General features: G+C 38.5%; 1 protein-coding gene across 9 annotated transcripts in view; it reads left to right on the top strand.

Annotated features, from left to right (window-relative positions):
- Positions 1 to 17,964, top strand: part of CACNA1D (calcium voltage-gated channel subunit alpha1 D) — a 168,952-nt gene extending 150,988 nt beyond the window's left edge. For 7 of the 9 annotated variants that reach the window (XM_054281153.1, XM_054281157.1, XM_054281156.1 and 4 more), the window contains 8 exons: positions 6,047 to 6,163; positions 7,670 to 8,034; positions 8,329 to 8,355; positions 9,246 to 9,395; positions 10,355 to 10,518; positions 13,230 to 13,351; positions 14,015 to 14,335; positions 15,796 to 17,964. In XM_054281153.1, coding sequence (XP_054137128.1) covers positions 6,047 to 6,163; positions 7,670 to 8,034; positions 8,329 to 8,355; positions 9,246 to 9,395; positions 10,355 to 10,518; positions 13,230 to 13,351; positions 14,015 to 14,335; positions 15,796 to 16,089 — 1,560 coding nt within the window. In that variant the 3' untranslated portion in view covers positions 16,090 to 17,964. The remainder of the gene's footprint in view (positions 1 to 6,046; positions 6,164 to 7,669; positions 8,035 to 8,328; positions 8,356 to 9,245; positions 9,396 to 10,354; positions 10,519 to 13,229; positions 13,352 to 14,014; positions 14,336 to 15,795) is intronic. The other 2 variants (XM_054281154.1, XM_054281158.1) reach the window with 1 other exon arrangement.
- The last annotated feature ends 400 nt before the right edge of the window (positions 17,965 to 18,364 follow it).

Below are 18,364 nucleotides of genomic sequence, written 5' to 3'. Positions count from 1 at the left end.
TTCTGACACTGGCATTGAGCTGCGTTTGGTGCAGAAGAAGAAAGAATGGAAGTTTGGGTTGAGTTAGAAAATGAGAGCAGAGCTCCCTGCAGAACTGGATTTGCTTTGTGTATGCTAGAGCATGCAGCAGGGAGGGATTCCTCCTCTTACTCCACAGTGACTTCATTCAGGGTGATTTTAATCCTGTAGAGCTCAGGTTTTCCTCAAGGGTGTAGCATTGGCTGTCAGCCTAACCCAGGCTGCTGTTTGGGAATGTCAGAGGGGAGGCAGCAGCCTGGATAGTGAGGAGGGGATGATTATCTGCTCTTGCTGGTAAGTCAAGGGAGTCTTTCTGCCATGAAGTTTCAAATTCCTCCTCACTCAGAAAAGGACACTTCAGATGAAAACCAGCAGCAGTTTGTTTAAACTTGCATATTGTGACCAAACCCATCTTCAGAGCTGCAATGCCAGCATCCCTTGGAGCCCCACATTTGTGTTCTGCAGACCCAGGGGAATTCATGTTCTTATGGAGGCCAGACAAAAAGAGGCTCTGAAATGATGGGTGACCAGTTTGAGTCGCCTGTTTATGACATTTTGTGGTGTTACACATGCCCTGAGGTCACCAACAAAAAGAGTTTCCACTGCCTTTCTTGTGCTATTGACTGATACTTGTGCAGTGACCACAAATACATTTTCTGGGTCAGAAAGGTTTGTCTTTGTGTAATGATGGAAACTTGTATTGAGCCAAACAGTGGTCACATTGCTAGTAAAATAGATGTTAAGTGAAGCATGAACAATTTTAATTACTTTCATCTAGTACAGAGAGGGAATTAACTAATTGTACACTATTTTTCCTATGGAAAACACTTACTGTAACATCTGTATATAGATGTGTTACATATGTAACACATCTATATTTCATATATTTATTTATGTGTAGCCCTCTTTGTTAATACACACAAATAAAAGTTAAAGGACATTTTCTTTCACATCCCAGGTACATAAAAGCACTGATTTATTAACCTGAGCCTGATTTTGGAAACACGTTTCAGATTAAACTAATCATGATGTTTTCTCGCTGCAAATGTTACAACCACAATTAACCCTGAAGTAAACAGTGATAGAAGAAGAAAAAAGCCAAACCCTCTGGTAGGCATCAGCTGAGTGCTTAATTTGTTGCTCTAGTCCCATTTAATTGTGCTCTGATGTTCTGTGGTGCTCCCAGAAGGGCTCAGCTCTGGCAGCCTTTGTGCAGCGGCAGCGCTGGGAGCGGCTCCGCCAGGATGGAGAACTCTGGGCAGTCCAGGCTTGACCACTATGTCTCCTATGTCCACTGCTACAGTGTAGGTCATTCAGCTCTTTTTCTGCATGCTTATTTCCTTTTTAAAGTAGTTCTCTCATTTATTCTGTTCTTACTAACCTCTGTTTATTTTTGAGTGTCGGTGTATCTCTGAGGTTTTTTACTCTTTGTAGTTTTCTCTGCTCTAAAATAAGCAGATAGTAAAAACATATTCTTTACCTATAAATCTAGTGGTTTACAGGAATGCTTTTAGCATCATTCCAGGCTTCCAGGATTATGAAACTCTGAAAACATGAGCATTTAGTATTCGTGTTTGTGCTTTTTTCCAGTTCTAGTGAGTTTATATAGCAATATACAAAAATATACGTCATTGTTCTAAAGTCTGTGAAGCAAAGTTTGCCAATGTCTTCCAGTTTCTGGTACCACGCTAAGACAGCTCAAAAGAGGGAGCACTGGAAATAGTGTAGATGACAATGATATTGTCATTTATTTATTGTCATTATTATTTAAATAAGGGCAGTGTGTTTGCACTTCCTAAACTGAGCTTAAACTGCATCTATATATAGGTTGGACCATACCTTAAAGTGGTTGTGGACTGAATTTAGGTACAGGGAAAAGGATTTTTTTGTAGTTCCAATATTTGTAAGCATTTGAGTTTTTTTTTTTTCTGAAAGTCATGACTGGAGTCTTACATTAGACTCGGATTTCTTAATATAAGACATGTATTTAAAATGGTGTTACTCTTTTATGCATACTTTAGATGTGGGAAGTGGGTTTAAAATCTGTTTGGCATTTTTAAAAGCAGTCTTTCCATAATGTTTACATGCTTATCTTCCAAATGTTTTGATGGTTTGGTGTGAGGTGCCTTTCAAGCCTCTTAAGGCATATCTCTAAATAAACTGTCTAGGGGTAGGTATTGGTCATATGATATCTTTTCTCACTGAGGATGAGGAACTCCTACATTTCTGTTATTTCTGCTTTTGAAAACACATCTGTGTCCTCTCAATGGTGTGTCAGAGACAGGGGCATCAGTCATTGTCCCTTGAGAAGCTATTTAGGACCCAGCACTGTTTATCAGTGCCTTGTGCCATCCAGAAAACACTGCAGGTGCTGTTGTGCCTCCAGAGCACAGCTGCACAGAATTACCATGTTCATCTGCAGTCATTCTGGGCATTTATGGGAAAGCCTAATTAAAGACATGCTTGGGTTTCTCATGTAATTATGTTGTTCAGCACTCTGTGTGTCACTGCTTTGCTGAGTAACCTTTGGACTGATACTTCTCATCTTTCTCTCACCTACAAGGAGAAAAGATGAAGCGAGGAAGGAAACAAAAATTAAATTTTGGATAAACCATGTGTCTGAACAAGAAATAACTTTTGCAAACTTCTAGTGAAATCTGTAGAACAGAGTTAGAACCATGCTCAAGGACTGTGAGGAAACAATCCCTCTATAACACTCAAATTTGATTTTTTAAAAAGTCATTATAACATGATGCTTCAGGAATGTGGCACATCTTGAATCTCTGTATGTAATAAAAGTTTCATGAAGTTCTGTGTGGGGTAATAACCACCTCCTAAGAACTTTAGCAGTCCTAGTGAAAAAGAAACAAGCACACCTCTGGCAAGGGTAGACAATTCACTGTCCAGGCTCTCTTTTTTGAAAAGCCCCATCTGCTCAGCTTTTGATTTTATCTCTGATTTAAATGTAGCAGTTTTTAGAACCTCACAAAGGGAGGACATAGAGTGCTTCCATTGCTCTCCGGTGTGTTACATCATCACCAGGGTTCTTCTGGGTAAACTGAAGTGTGCAATATTATGTAGAGAATGTGTATCTGAAGGACACTTCTTCCCTGTAAACCAAAGAAGAGGTGTGGCAAAGGTTGGTTTGATATTTGTGTGCACTCTTTTGTTTTAGAGATCTTTGGTTTTGAAGTGCTTGTATGTAAAGTCAAATGCTTGATCAATCCATGCTGCCTCTTCAGTCTTTGCAGAAGACATTAAGTGTTCATTAAGATTCAAAGAAGGGATTTTCCTATTGACATAAAAGTACCAATTCCTGTGGTTTTATATCAGTCCCACTTTAGCTGACTGATCTAATGAAGAATTGTCCTATCAGTGAGAGATCAGCATGAGCATTTGTATCATTATGTGGTGCTCCCCATAAAATGTTAGATTAATTATGATGCTGTTGGGTTGCACCAGGTAAGATGAGACAGTAAGTGTGAGTAGTCATTTTCAGGAGATAGTTCACAGAATTGTTATAGATCATTCATTAGAGCAAATAAACTGAGGAATATTTCAATTCTGTAGATTGGTGTTGCTTGAGAGCTTCAGTGCTGGCTGGGAGTGAATAAATCTGCTGGGTTTAGTGTGATAAACATAAACCTTTGCATATGGTGATCCAGGTTTCTTTCTTCCACTGCTGACTGTGTAAATGCAAGAGGTCTGTTACTTGGAAATGAGTATTACTGGAGAGAGATGAGATGATAAAGGGTGCCTGCTTTCTCTAGAGTAAAGGAGAGGTAATTCACCAAGAAGTAAGCCAGAAGGCAGCTGGAAATGTAATCAAAATTAAATTACTATTCAGTGTGTTGCTGTCAAACACGTGGCTTTTCTCAGCTTCCAGGCATATATTTGTGGGGCTTTGTCACAATTTGGCAGACAGGAGTTTGAGCTAGTAGATTTTGTCAGAGTTAAATTTTGTGTGGTGCTGCTCTCTGACAGTGCTGTGTTCACAGAAGGGCTCAGCTCAAAGGCAGCCTGGGCTGGCTGAAAACTCAGAGCTTTTGTGCAGTTGTAGAGCAGAAAACTCAGCCAGGGTTGGGAGATGGGGTCCTCCAGCATGAATAACTCTAGACAATCAAGACTTTGCTACATCTCTTATTATGTGTATCTTATTATTATGTGTTCAGTGTTGTAGTGTAGGTCTATTCAGGTATTTTTCTGGACACTAATCACCTTATTTTAGCAGTTTTCAAATTGTATTCTGTTCATACTAAGCTCAGTTTATTTTTATGTTCATGTGCCAGTTGAGATTTTTTGTTCTTTTTAGTTCTCTTTGCTCTAAAGTCAGCAGCTAGTGAGTGTGAAATGCAAGTGGCTCTTCTAGCTAATGATCAAATAACCAAAATATAATAGCAGTCCTCTAGTGAATAACTACTGCATTTGTCTCTGCTAAATCAATAGAAGCCTCTGGTCTTCCACTTGAATAGCTGTACTTAAAGTGTTAATTTTGCTTTCCTTTAGCACCTTGCAAAATGATGACATTAGCAACCTTGCTGAGGTTCTGACTATGCAATTAGCACAAGAAGTGGGAGAAAGCACAATGTATTCACGAAATGAGTATTGTATATTAACTCACTAGTAAATGATTTTTAGAGCCTTGTTCAATTATAGCATAACTCTCAAAGTTCATCCCTTAGGAGGAAAACTGAATTGCTAAATGGATGTAGATAGTGTGATTAGTCAGGCACCTTTTTCAGGAAGGGAAATACTGGAGTGAGTGAAACCTGAAGTGGAGCCTGCAGTAAATCTACACCATTAAAGTTCAAAGCCTTTTTGGTTCATCCCTTTCCAGGTTCTGATTGCCCACACTGCATATATGCAATTTTTCTCCCCAGCACAGCAGCTGTTTCTGTTTTGAGCAGTTCCGAGCATGCTCCTGGGAGGGTGTGAGGAAACAGCATGAATGAGACCAAGCCATGTTTGGGGTCCTCCAGGGTCTCTCAGCTCCTTCTGCAGCTCTGAAACACAAAATTCTCTGCACATCCTCGTGCTACCCCAGGGCAAGTAACATGCAATGTCAGTGTTGTGCAGGGACAGCCCTCACATCTCCTTCAAAAATGGTAAAAAAGAATAAATCAGGTTTTTAGATCATAATCAAAAATTCAGCCAAGTGCTGTGCAGGATTTTTAGTAGTGTGTAAGTGTAGTGGTAGTAAAGGGTTAAACACACATCTTGAATTTTTCTGAACCTGAGGAGATAAAAGAAGTTGCTGGGAAGAACAAGGTTGTGGTTCTTGCTTGGGATCATAACAGGCAGAGTTAAATCAGGAGGAATTTTCTCCTTTTTGAAGTAAGGCCTACAAAGCACTGAGATCTTGGGGTGGGGTATGATGTCTCTCTCCTCCCTGATGTGCAGGTCTGACCTGGACAGTGTCAGCTTTATCCCTTTTCCTAAATGTTGCTTGTGGCAGCAAACTTGAGAGGAACTGGTGTACACTGAGTGCTACTGTAACTCAACTGTTTTCTATCCTAAACTAAAGCTTTAAACCAAATATCTGCAAATCACAGTGCAGTGCAGATGAGCTGGAATTATTTCACTGCTTTCTTTTCCATCTGAGCTCTGCTAAAATTGCTGTTGCTATAGCAAAGATCTCCTTATGTTTCCTTTGTTGACACAGGCTTCAAACATGTTTTGAACATTAAATATACATCTCATTGAAATGCATTTTATTATAGTTCTTGCTGATTACACTTTTTAATAAGAATATTTTTTCTTCTATAGGGGTCCATAAACATCAGTGGTGTTTTAGTCAGAATCTACACTGTGATAATAAAGACATGATCACCTCAGTACTACCGGGGTGGCACTGGAATAGATAAACTTTTTTTAATAACAGTAAAGGAACTAACAGCAGAATACATCCTCTGTGGATTTCAGGATACAAAAACTGCTCATTATCCTTTAAAATAATTTTAACACCAGTAATTAAAGAGCAAAAACGAATTTGCATTCCTAATGTGTTATGGTGTTGTCATTGATTTAGGCAGGACTAAGGACACTTCATGATATCGGCCCAGAAATACGCCGAGCTATTTCCTGTGACTTGCAAGATGATGAACCAGAGGAAAACAATCCAGAGGAGGAGGAAGATGTTTATAAAGTAATGTCAGAACACAACTACGTGAATTGTTTTTTGTATAATATGAGAGTAAAGAATGACCTTGTCCTTGAATATGAAATAACATAGTAATACTTTTAAACCCCTCAAATCAGAAAATAGAAATATTTTATAAATAAGTATATGTTATATATAAATCTATAAAAATGGTAGTATCAGGACACTTGCATTTCTTCATAAATTTAGGAAGCAGTTCCTACAGTGTGCTTCTCCTGCCCCTAATTCTTTCTCATTAATTCTTATTTTTTCTTAAGTAAATCCAATCAAAATGTATGAACCTTGCCATCTCAAATTTTGATAGAGGCAAGGTTCAAACTGGTTTTAGCCTCTGCAGTGGTAGATAGGAAGGTGAGAATGAAAGTCTATGCAAACAAACCACAACAGACACGGAGCTGCATATTTAGAAATGAATACATGGGGTTACACAGAGATCAACTAAATAAAATGCCATTTCCAATCACATGAGGGATATCAATAAGAATCAATCAGAAAAAAAATTAGGTTTCCTCTTTATGTTATTTAGTCCTAAGTGGTGAACATGTAAATTTGGTGTTATAATCAGAGGCAGTCTGCAAACCATTTGTCAGCCAGCAAGAAAACTTATTTATTCCCAAGCATTTCAGAAGAAGCAGATGTAAAACCATGCTTCTGCAGGAATTACAGCAGAAGCCCCATAGCTTGCTACTGTCCTTTGCAGAAAGGAGGATGTGGCTCTGGAGACAGTGCCTCAGCTGCCACCAGTAGATGCATTTCTCTGCCAACCATCATTACCTCCTGTCTTCTCTAGATTGAGCTGCAACTCAGACTGCTGTCATCCAGGACCCACACCTGGCTAGACAGGGAGGCTCCCTAACCTGGGTCAGGTGTCCAAGACAGCTGCATGTCACAGTCATACCTCAGCACCTCATTCTCTCTTTCACCATCCATCACACTCCCAGGGCTGATAAACAGAAACTCTTTCTTGTACCTCTGCGAGAAGAAAGAATGGAAGCACTGGAGCTGAATGTTCCCTCCTGGGATTTGCTTGCAAGCTGTTGCATGGCACTCCATCCTGTCTGAGTGACTCCTGCTGCAACCCCTGCCCTGGGAGAGCAGCACAGAACTCCACCAAGGCCTTCCCAAAAATTAAGCAAACGCATCTCTTTCTGAGGAAGCTGGTGCATGTTCATTTATGGGAATCTAGGTTTCTCCTGCGTAATAAAATGTGGAGAAAGCTGGATATGTCACTTTTACTTGGGTGGAAAAGAATAATGATCACAGCATACTGTTGATTTGACTCTGAAATACAATATTGTCATCACCACAATCACATCTCTGTCACTTCAGGAGATCCCATCTGAAGCATCATAAAATTAGAAAGAAAAATCACAGGTTACTTGAATTGCTACTTTTCTATGCATGTAGGAGAGAAAAGTAAGTTGTCACTGTCAAGAGTATGTTCTGTTAAGGTATCTGATATAATTTTTTCTTTCTCTTCCCCTAAAACAGAGGAATGGTGCCCTCTTTGGCAACCACATAAACCACATTAGCAGTGACAGACGAGATTCCTTTCACCAAATCAACACCACACACCGTCCCTTACACGTCCAGCGGCCTTCAATTCCCTCTGCAAGTGATCCTGAGAAAAACATGTACCATCAGGCAGGAAACTCTGTGTACCACAACCACCATAACCACAACTCGGTAGGAAAGCATGTTCCAAACTCAACAAATGCCAATCTCAATAATGCCAACGTGTCCAAAGTCCATGGGAAACACCCAAGTTTTGGGAACCGTGAGCACCGATCTGAGAACGGTTACCGCTCACACTCCAGGACTGACCACGAGAAGAGAAGAAGGCCAAGCAGTAGGAGGTAAACTTAAATATGCCTTTGTTTTTAAGTAAACTTAGAAATACACTGTAGGAAACTTGAGCTAAGTGAAATTAATTTGAATCTTCTTTTCTGTTGCCTACCGATTTGTAACCTGTATTTAAAATGTAGCACTGATGAATGGGAAATGCATAAAGCTTTACTGGGGTTTGAAAGTAGCAGTTTTCTTTGAAGTGAAATCATTAGTTACAGCACAGACATTGTAATCACCAAAGAATTTCTCTAAATGACTTGTTCTTAAAATATTTTTCTCATTTTCGTGGCCTACCTGGATAGAACACGCTACTATGAAACATATATTAGGTGAGTTGATATTGTCCTGACATCCTGACATAATTGAAGAGGACGGGAAGTTTTTATTTTTGGTTTTTTCCCCTCTTCTTTCCTGTTTCTTTTCTAAATTACCTATATAATGATACATATGCTCAGTAACTCAAGTGACAATTTCTATTTTTTTACTGCTTGTTGTAAAAGGACAAACTTTTGTTAAAGTTCAAAATTATTCAAGCCCTTTTGAATAATTTTGAGAGTCCAGGCATGTTTCTGCAGTTTTCAACAGGCTAAAGATCACATCTTATTGCAGCCCTTGTTAAAAATTTACTTACCAAGACTGGAAAAACCACTGGTGCTAGCTTTGATAAATGTTAATGTGTACAGTTCCTTTTATAGGGAACCCAAAATCTTTCCTGGTCTTCTGTCTACTTGTTTTCTAAGGCACTTCTTAAAATATAAGATCTATTGTTTTAATTAAAGTGCATTGCTAAATGGATGCTCAGTGGTGGTTTTAATGTCTAGATTTGCATACCCATTTCAGATTTCTTTTTGAATACCTTAGTGAGAACTTCTTAATATTTGAGCCATTTGGCAAACTTCAGGCATTGGAGAGAGGATGTGTTTTTCCAAATCACAATGTATACAATATAAAATGTCTTGAATGTATTTGATTTCACTGAGCATCCTTTTATTATTTTTCTATTGTACAAGAAGGAAATAAAGGCCATCCTTAAGAAACAGATACATCATTCATGTTCTGAACTGCGCTGCTGTAACACCACATCCTGAACTAGAGAGTTGTTAATGCTTGTATTTTTTTTCTCCTCTTTGAAGAACATTAAAAAAAATGATAAGAACATTATAAACAATATATAATTGATATAAATAGAATAAAAATTCTATTTGGTTGTTGCTTCCAGGTCTGACACTGGTGATGGGCGCCGCCCGACCATTCGCCGGGAAGAACACGAAGCGCAAGACTACTGCAATGATGATCATTATCTGACAGAGCAGGACTATTACAGTGGAGAAGAATACTATGAAGATGACAGTATGTTGTCAGGAAACAGGTGAGGACATTTGTTAAATAAAAATATTTGTTAAATAAAATAGCGTGCAAAAATATTTTGGTATTTTAGGTAAATAGATGTAAAGGCTTCACTAAGCACATTGACACTGTCAATTCTCTAATGAAATTAATACTCCACAACTGCTGAAATGGGAAATGATGAGTAGGAAAGGAGAGTATTCCAAAAATGGAATGTTTCCCTTCTACTGACTACATTCTGTAGTGTCTCAAAAATAATCTCCACTTCTGTCCATTTAAAAAAAATGTTGAAGTCTAGCCCAGAAGTAGAGGAATTTATTGCCATTTTATCTTAGATCCATAATTGGATATGTTAAAGTGCCAGACATGCTGAATTCTCCTCCTCCTTCTCCTGCTATATGGGCTACATTCACCAGCTGAATTCTGGCAAGATTGGCACCCTAATCTGCATCCCATGGATTTGCATGAAAGCTAAATTTTACAGAATTCTCAGGTCACTATTTTTTTTTGTATGATAGTCAGCATCAAGTAACACCCTTTCAAGATCTGATTTTAAACATGAGAATATCCAGAATGTAAGAGGCTTAAATCCATTTTGATCTTCTTTGCTCTGCACCTTACCCAGGGCTCTCAAGAGAACATGGCAGGAGTAGAAGGGAGTATTTATTTTATCTTTTTAAGTAATGTGTGACTGAGATCTTACATTTTTGCCTGTACTCATAAGAATAAATTAATTGAAAATAAAATATGATTAAAAGTTTAACCTGAAAATTGACCTAGTAGAGAAGTATATGCCCTCTCAAAATCCTACAGAGACTGAATTTTAAATCTGACTCGTGCAATTACAGAATGCAGTGTCCAATTCTCTTCCTGGAGAAAAAGTAGATTTGAAAATCTTATAGAAGGAAACTAATTTTTTAACTTGTAACTACTTTCAAAAACTCACTGAAATAATATTTTCTTTATTTTTTTTTAATGCAGGCATAGATATGATTATCACTGTAGATATCACTGCCATGAATCAGATTTTGAGAGACCAAAAGGTTACCATCACCCACATGGTTTTTTTGAGGAAGATGATTCACAGATCTGTTATGATACAAAAAGATCTCCTAGGAGACGGCTGCTACCTCCAACACCACCACGTAAGTACATTAAGGACAATTGCTTTGCAAATCTGAAATAATTTAAATGCATTTAGACAGATTCCAGTTTAAAAAGGATTTTTTATGAAACTTGGATTTTAAGCATCTTATTTCAGATTGACATTGGTACTTTATTCTGCTGTCTCAGGAATGATGCTTAAATTTTTTGTTTCTTCTGAGGGAGGAGATATTTCAATTTATAAATAGAATTAGCATTGTCAACAGATGTTTTTTCCCGATTCTTTAATTTTCATTTCTTCTCTTCCTTATATCTATCCCTTGGTTTTTCCTTATCTCAAGAACAAAATTGCTTTATATGCATTCTACTAGATGTCATGGTTCTTATCTTGCAATCCTGTCTTTGTATGTTCCAGGCCATACTGCAGAGATCAGCAGTGCTAATCCTCTGGTGAAACTAGGCACAGACTCAAAATTCTTGGGTTTGGTCTTTGACCTCTAAGTGCAAAAGCAACCTCTTTTTAAGGCTTTTTCTTGTCTCAGAGATTCTCAAGTGTATTGAGATAATTTTATATATGAGGTACGGTCTCAGACTGTTTAAAGCTGCAGAAAGCTGTGGTACAAGGCAGCAGCAAAATATATTTTTCTATAATAAAGGTAGCATTCTCCAGCAATACTGCCAGTACTGGATCTACACTTTAGGCACTCATCTCCTTATAAGACTGGCAATGCTCTCTGCTTTTTGGCTTTCTGCTCTTAGGGGATACAGGGGCAAAATGTGTCTTGCACTACAGAGAGTAAATAATTCAGCTGAACTGTAGTGAAGGGTACAGAAAGCTGCCGTCTTTCAGTCTTTCAGCTGCTCTCTTTTCAGAAGGGAAACACATCAGACGAAGGAGAGACTTGAAAGGAGACCCCTGTACATCTTTCTGCCTCTCTGATAACAGAGGAATTTTATGCCAAAGAAATAGATAGATGCTTTGCATATCCATTCCACAGATTGCAGGAGAAAAAAAGTTTGCATAAAAATTGTCCTGGGTCTGCCCATGAAAATGTTTTGAGTGGAGGGTTAAAGGTTTCCTCTAACTGCAGTCTTGGAGATAAAAGTTTAATTGACAATGTTTGGCAGTCGTTTATTTAGAGGAAGTTATGCTTTTTATCTCATCTGCAGGAAACTAGATTAAGGAACTAGATAAGATTACTTGATATCCTAGGATAAGAGGACATAGTTCTGATCGAAGTTCCACAAGGGTAATTTAGGAAGTCCTTGACTTTCACCAATAGTAATGTCATAAGAGCAATCAGTGTCAGACCTCCTGTCATAACCATTTATTTTATACTCAGGAAAAGAGTTGAGAGATTTTACCAGCTCACTATCTGAGCAGATCTTAGAAGAATCTCAAATCTATTATTTTTAAGGAGTGTATGGGCTGTTTGGCCTGGGGAGGAAGCCTTGATTGTTTCACATTAAAAAAGAAAAAAGAAAAAAATAGAATGTACAACATTGCACTCAACAGTTCCTGCTAGCATCTGAATCAGTCCAAGTGAACATAACACCCAGTGCCTTGGCTGAGTACTGCAGTCAGTAAATTGAGCTCTGTGCAAGCTTTCTGGATGCTTCTATGCCAAACTCATCTCCACAGTATTTGAGCCGCTTCCAGAAGTGTACTGAGGAACAATTGAAATTTTCTTTCAGCCTCTTCTTTGCAAGGAAGCATGTGCAATGAAGTGCCTTGTGTTGGATGAAGAGACTTTTTGGGTTGGTTATTGTACATTTTGGTACTGGGACATTTAGCATATGAGGATCAGGAGCTAAGGCTTACATCCCTCTGTTTGGATTTGTCATAGAGACAAGGGAGAGGGACAAAGTTTGCTTTAGCTGGACAGAATGACCTCGTGGAGGTGCCTGTTTCAGTTCAGTGGCTCTTTCTTAGTATCCAGCATGAAGTGTCTGCTGATAACTGTGGGGTGCCATAACTCCATGGCACTTGGTACGGCCAGGTTGTCCCCAGTGTCCCACTCCAGTGCTTACAGCTGTGAGGGTGGATCTGGATCCCAGCTATGGTTCAGCATCCAGGCTCTCTGAGCACTGAAGCTGGCACATGGGAGTGATACCCACATGTTTCCCATAATTCTGCAGGCTTTCAACAAGATCAGCTGAAACATCTCCCCATCAGCCAAACATCTTGATTCAGTTCAAAGTTCTACTTTTTTTTTTTTTTTCTACCATGAATGTGCACATAACAGCAGAGACTGTGGATGATTGCTGTCCTAAGCAACAGAATAAACATCAGGAATTGACAATCTGAGTTGACTTGAATATGGTTTTACATATTGCATATTGCTTCCAGGGAACTGCAGATTTCATATTTCCTTTGGGAAATCTGGTTTATTAGAATAGAGAGCTTGAAGCCATGGGGAGGAAAGAAGAGTCACAGCAGGTTATGGCAAAATTCTGCAGTTGAGAGTCTGAGCCAGTCAGCTGCATCAGAGAAGCTTGTTTTCTGAAAGAGCTGCTTCCAGTTCTGTCATGTTAGGTTCCTTCTATGATTTCTGCCTTGGACTGCTTTTGCTTATGTGGTTAATCTGTCCTTTATCTTATAACCTGCCACTTGCTTCTATTAGTACAACTTTTTTCTTACTGGAGGATCTGTTTTAATTTGTATCACAGCTCACTCACCCTGGAATTCTGGAAATAATAGACTTAGAGGAAAAATACTTTGTTTTTCTAATGAATTATGGTTTCCCTGTAGCACACAGACGATCTTCCTTTAACTTCGAATGCCTCCGCCGACAAAGTAGCCAAGACGACATCCCGCTCTCTCCTAATTTTCACCATCGCACGGCTTTGCCACTTCACTTAATGCAACAGCAGGTAAACTCAAACTCTTCCTTAACCAACAGTGGATTACATCTTTCCATTTATTAAATCTCTACATTGGACTCCTGACTTTCACTGTTGTATGAAGCAGCACTGGTGTATTCGTTTCTAGACCCAAGGCTTCTCAAACATCGACCTTGTACAAAACACAGAATGAGCAGCTTGCCCCTTGGACCCTGAGTGCTCACAAAGAGTCACCATGCCCTAAATTTTGACCAGGACTGCATAATACAGCAGCATTCTATTAATGTTTGCCTATCTCAACTCCATTTGTGACAATTTGCAACTACAACTCATACACTTTCTGAGGCTCAGTGCCCAGCTTGGAAAATGCTGACAGCTTCCTATCCTGTCCTGGACAGAAGGAATGTTTCTATATTTTGTTTTCTTTAATATATTTTTAAATATATGTTTATTTATTAATATATATTTATTTAATATATTAAAAAAGATTTTGTGATATGAGTAAAATGAAAAACATACCATTTTGCTGATTCAATTTACCAATTTCAGTCCTGTTCCTCTATTACACATCAGAAAATGTTAACTTTGCACAGCTGCTGCCTGAGAAATTGGTTTGAGCTAACTGCTGAAGTGAAAAATGAGTACGACTGAGCATTTGAAATCACTAACCTCTAAAATGCTTCCCTTTGCCAGGTGATGGCTGTGGCAGGTCTGGATTCCAGCAAAGCTCATAAACACTCACCGAGTCGCTCAACGCGCTCCTGGGCCACCCCGCCGGCCACCCCTCCCAACAGGGAGCGTTCCCCCTACTACACCCCTCTGATCCAGGTGGACAGGGCTGACTCCACAGAGCACATGAACGGCAGCCTGCCCTCCCTGCACAGGAGCTCCTGGTACACGGATGACCCCGACATCTCCTACAGGACCTTTACCCCAGCTAGCCTGACCGTGCCCAACGACCTGCGGCACAAACACAGCGACAAGCAGAGGAGCGCCGACAGCCTGGTGGAGGCGGTGAGTGCTGCACGGACCCTGAGCCAGCCAAGAGGGCCCTTCTGGGAGGTTTGGGGTTAATTCTTCAAAGCACAGAGTTAGGTTTGATGCCTCAGGTTTTAGCTTTTATATTTTTTAGATTCTGTACTGCTTCAGTGTGTGGGTCTGAGCTTCATGTTAGGAGATAGTCAGCTCTCTTCACAGAGTAGGGAGGTAAAACAATTCCTTCTCTAGCTGGGCGCCAATGACAACCAGCCCATATCTCAGGCCCAAGAGCATAAACAATGTGGACTGAAGAGAGAAAAACAAGAAGGATGGGACTTCATAAGCTGAATCTATAATTGGATAATTAATTTCAATGGACCTAAACTTATAAAAATGAGAGACCTTATGACCAGCTGTCCATTTTGTGACCATTTTGGGTTCATCTTGGTGTAGCCCTGGTTGGACTCTGGTGTTACTCAAGGTGGATCCATTGCAGCATTATAATGATCACCTACTTTATAGTTTAGCTGTGTCTATTCTCTGGTCTAGGTCAGCCTTCACAAGGCATCAAGTTCACATCAACGCAATGAAAATGGATTTTTAGTTTTATAGCCACAAACTGGTTTTAGGTAAACAGGGGAATTTATTCATAACTGTTGTGTAGTTAAGGGGTTCTACTGAATCCAGGTCCTCAAATTAGTGAGATATTAATCAGAGAACTAAAGACACTTTAGAATTTTGAAAGTTAAGTTTTTTAGATGAGCATCAGTTCTGAAGTATCCTTCCACAATGGCAATAAGGAAGAGATGATGTATATGCCTGTTCTCTGTATTGTTTCTATAGAAATTTGCAGTAATCTGAATAAAAGGTCAAAAACTCTGTGAATCAGTGTATTAAATGCAGAGAGGAGAACAACAACTGCAAGGATTGATTTGTAGGTGTACTAAAGAATGCTAAGAATTCCCTTTTATATAAAAAAAGATTTGAAGATAAAGTGTGTACAGCATTTCTTAATCATAGTTAATATTGTAGCTTCCATCCATCCCTTCCTTTCCATTGCTGTGAGCTATACAACACATTTTGTTATGTTTTTGCCAATGGGAATTCAACATCTTTTTTCCATGTACTCTAAACTACTGAGAACATACAAAATTCTGTATTTCAGACAATTGTTCTAACTGCACCATCTGAGATGTATTAACTGTTTTTCTTTAGTGTATCAGCCTGATGACTGATGTTCAGCCAAGACTACTGCCAGATCTCTAAGGAGAAGTGCCAGATGTACAGAAGCACCACTTACACTATCACATATCATGGTGTTCTTTGGAGACTTTTCATTGTTGATTTAATTATTATTTACCTGTTCAGTTTGGTTGTGGGTTGCTCCAGTGATTCAGCATGGGGTTTCTGGTGCTTTCATCAATGAGCAATGCTCTGGTCTGTCTGTTGTTCTGTAATTCCACTGAAATTCTCACTCTCTCCTCTCCCTCTGCCAGGTGCTTATATCTGAAGGCCTAGGAAGGTATGCAAAGGACCCTAAATTTGTTTCGGCTACAAAACACGAGATTGCTGATGCTTGTGACATGACTATTGATGAGATGGAGAGTGCAGCAAGTAACCTTCTCAATGGGAATATCAGCAATGGGACCAACGGGGATATGTTTCCAATTTTAAGCAGACAAGATTATGAACTTCAAGATTTTGGTCCTGGCTACAGCGACGAAGAGCCGGAAATGGGACGATACGAAGAAGACTTAGCTGATGAAATGATATGCATTACAAGCTTATAGTATTTAGCAAGGAAAATGTTCTAATAACAGAAAAAGTGCCTCATAGTTTCAAGATGCTAGGCACTAGCTGGAGCGAATAACCAATCCAAGTTTTGTACGAGTGATGCCGCACCTCAAGGAAGCCATAACTAATAAATTTATTATCTCCAGGTTGCCGAAATGTGAACAGAGCTGCAGTAGGTCGAGTCTCCTCCCACGGAATCTTCAGTTCCTCTGTAGGAATGAGGTTCTTTTGAAACCAAGCAGATTGTGACAATCAGTTTTTTGAGGGCTAGAGCAGGATTCTGAGGTGTAATATCTTGCCTGTCTTTCAACCTTGTGCTGCTGTCCTTCCTAGTAGAGCAGGATTTTGTCAGTGACAATGTCTCTGTGGGTCTGGCACAGGATTGTGTGGGAAACAGCAACATGAGATGAGTGATGACAACCAATAATGTCATTACCTCAGTGCTCAAAGCATATCAGCTACCATTGCATATCCATTCTAACATTGTTTTCAAACTTGCCTCCTGATTTCTTTTCTTAATGCTCTTCTAAAATAAGATTTGTTATGCTCTACCTGTTAGAGATCGTTGGAAAAAGAAGTTATATAAAGAATAATCCGTCATATGTAACATCAGTTTACATAGGAAAATATCATTCAGATGGTCTGTTTTCTGACTATCATGTTAAGGGCAAAATATACTGGAATAATTGCATTCTTACTAATGCACTTGCAACCAGGTTATAGTAGAATTAGATAAGATAGTTTGCTAAAAATTATATAGTAGAAAATATTGTAAATTAATTGTAATATACAATGATTTGTATTTGTAAAGAGATGTTCTATATTTTGTAATTATTGTACCGTAATTGAACTGCAGCAATATTTATGGACCCTAATTATTGTAACTCTCCACAGAATTCTAGATAGAAGTATTTTTACTTGGAATATATAGATCTATAGCATAAATATTTAAATAGAGCCACCTCTCAGTGTAAATCTCTTTTTGGGATAAAGTGTCAAGTGTGAGCTTGGCAACAGATCAGATTATTTTAAAATAATTGAGTCAAAAGAATCTCTCTGCAAAAGGGATGCACCATTGACTACTCAGTCTTATACTTGGAAAGGTTAAAAATTTAAAGTAATTTCTTTTTTTTTTCAGTGAAAAGTAATCTCTAATTTTATTTTTGTAATAACTCCATGCAAAAAAAAATACAGAACCTTGGCAAGTTCATGCCAGGGTGTTCCTGGTCATAAGAAAATTTTGAAAAAGTACATACCCTAAATTGACACAGAAAATATCTGAGGAAGAGAATATTTCAGAGGTAAATGAAACTACTTTCTCTGCTTGAAAAGAGAAGAAATGTGATAGTATGATTCTACAAAGAACCAAAAACCTTGATATAAAAAATATTTTATTGCCTCTACCTTTCTGTTGTTCTATGTGTACTATTTCAAAGATTTATTTTTATGCAATCAAGAGAGGGCTTCGATATTGTTCACAATGCAGTAAAACCCTGAAATGTCTTTGAGGCTGAAATGACCTTGGAGGATAATTAAAACACCCTGAAAGCTACTGTCTATTTTGTTAGCACTGGATAACAATGACTTGTTCTAACAAGTTATCTTATCAGGTTTTACCTGTAGTTCCTATGCTAGATAGCAATCCAGTTCACATTTTTACAAATGTGATGTTTAAAACATGTCAATAAATATTTTGTACATAATGACAGTTTCCTATGAATAGCTTACAGACTTCCTCTGAAATCGTTCTTATTTCAAATGCCAGGATAAGAACTTAAAGGTTTGTAAATTATTTCTTGACCTACATCATTTTGTATTAAAACAAATGCAAAATGTTCTTCAAAATAAAACTGTGTAATAATTTTATTATACCTGGGAGTCCTTTTACTAATATTTTTTCACCAAGAAGTTTCAAAGGTTAAATTCAATTTGCAGTGTTATAAGAATGGGAGGAAATGTGTGGAATAGGGAATCAGTCTGCAGTGTCACATCATGCAAGTCTTTTATGAATGGTTGCTGTTAACCACAAAGAAATAAAACAGAGTAGTCATGTGCAAAAGGGATTACTACTTCTCCAGAGACAGACCTATGGAAATGATTAGGAAAATTTGACTAGAATACCCTGAAACATCTAAATAAATTTTCCATTTATTTATGGAAGCTGTCTTGGGAAGCTCTTGGGTAGGTTACCCAGCAATATTCACTTTGTTACACTTTCCCAGCTCACAGAAACAAAATTTGGGAGGCCAAAATGGAGCTATCCCTGTGAAG

The sequence above is a fragment of the Melozone crissalis genome, unplaced genomic scaffold (genome assembly GCF_028551555.1).
Source record: "Melozone crissalis strain CALT ecotype California unplaced genomic scaffold, PUWL_Pcris_2 ptg000029l_1, whole genome shotgun sequence".
Classification (NCBI taxonomy): Eukaryota; Metazoa; Chordata; class Aves; order Passeriformes; family Passerellidae; genus Melozone; species Melozone crissalis.
The sequence above is the reverse complement of the archived record's forward strand: the minus strand, read 5'-3'. Positions and strand labels throughout refer to the sequence as shown.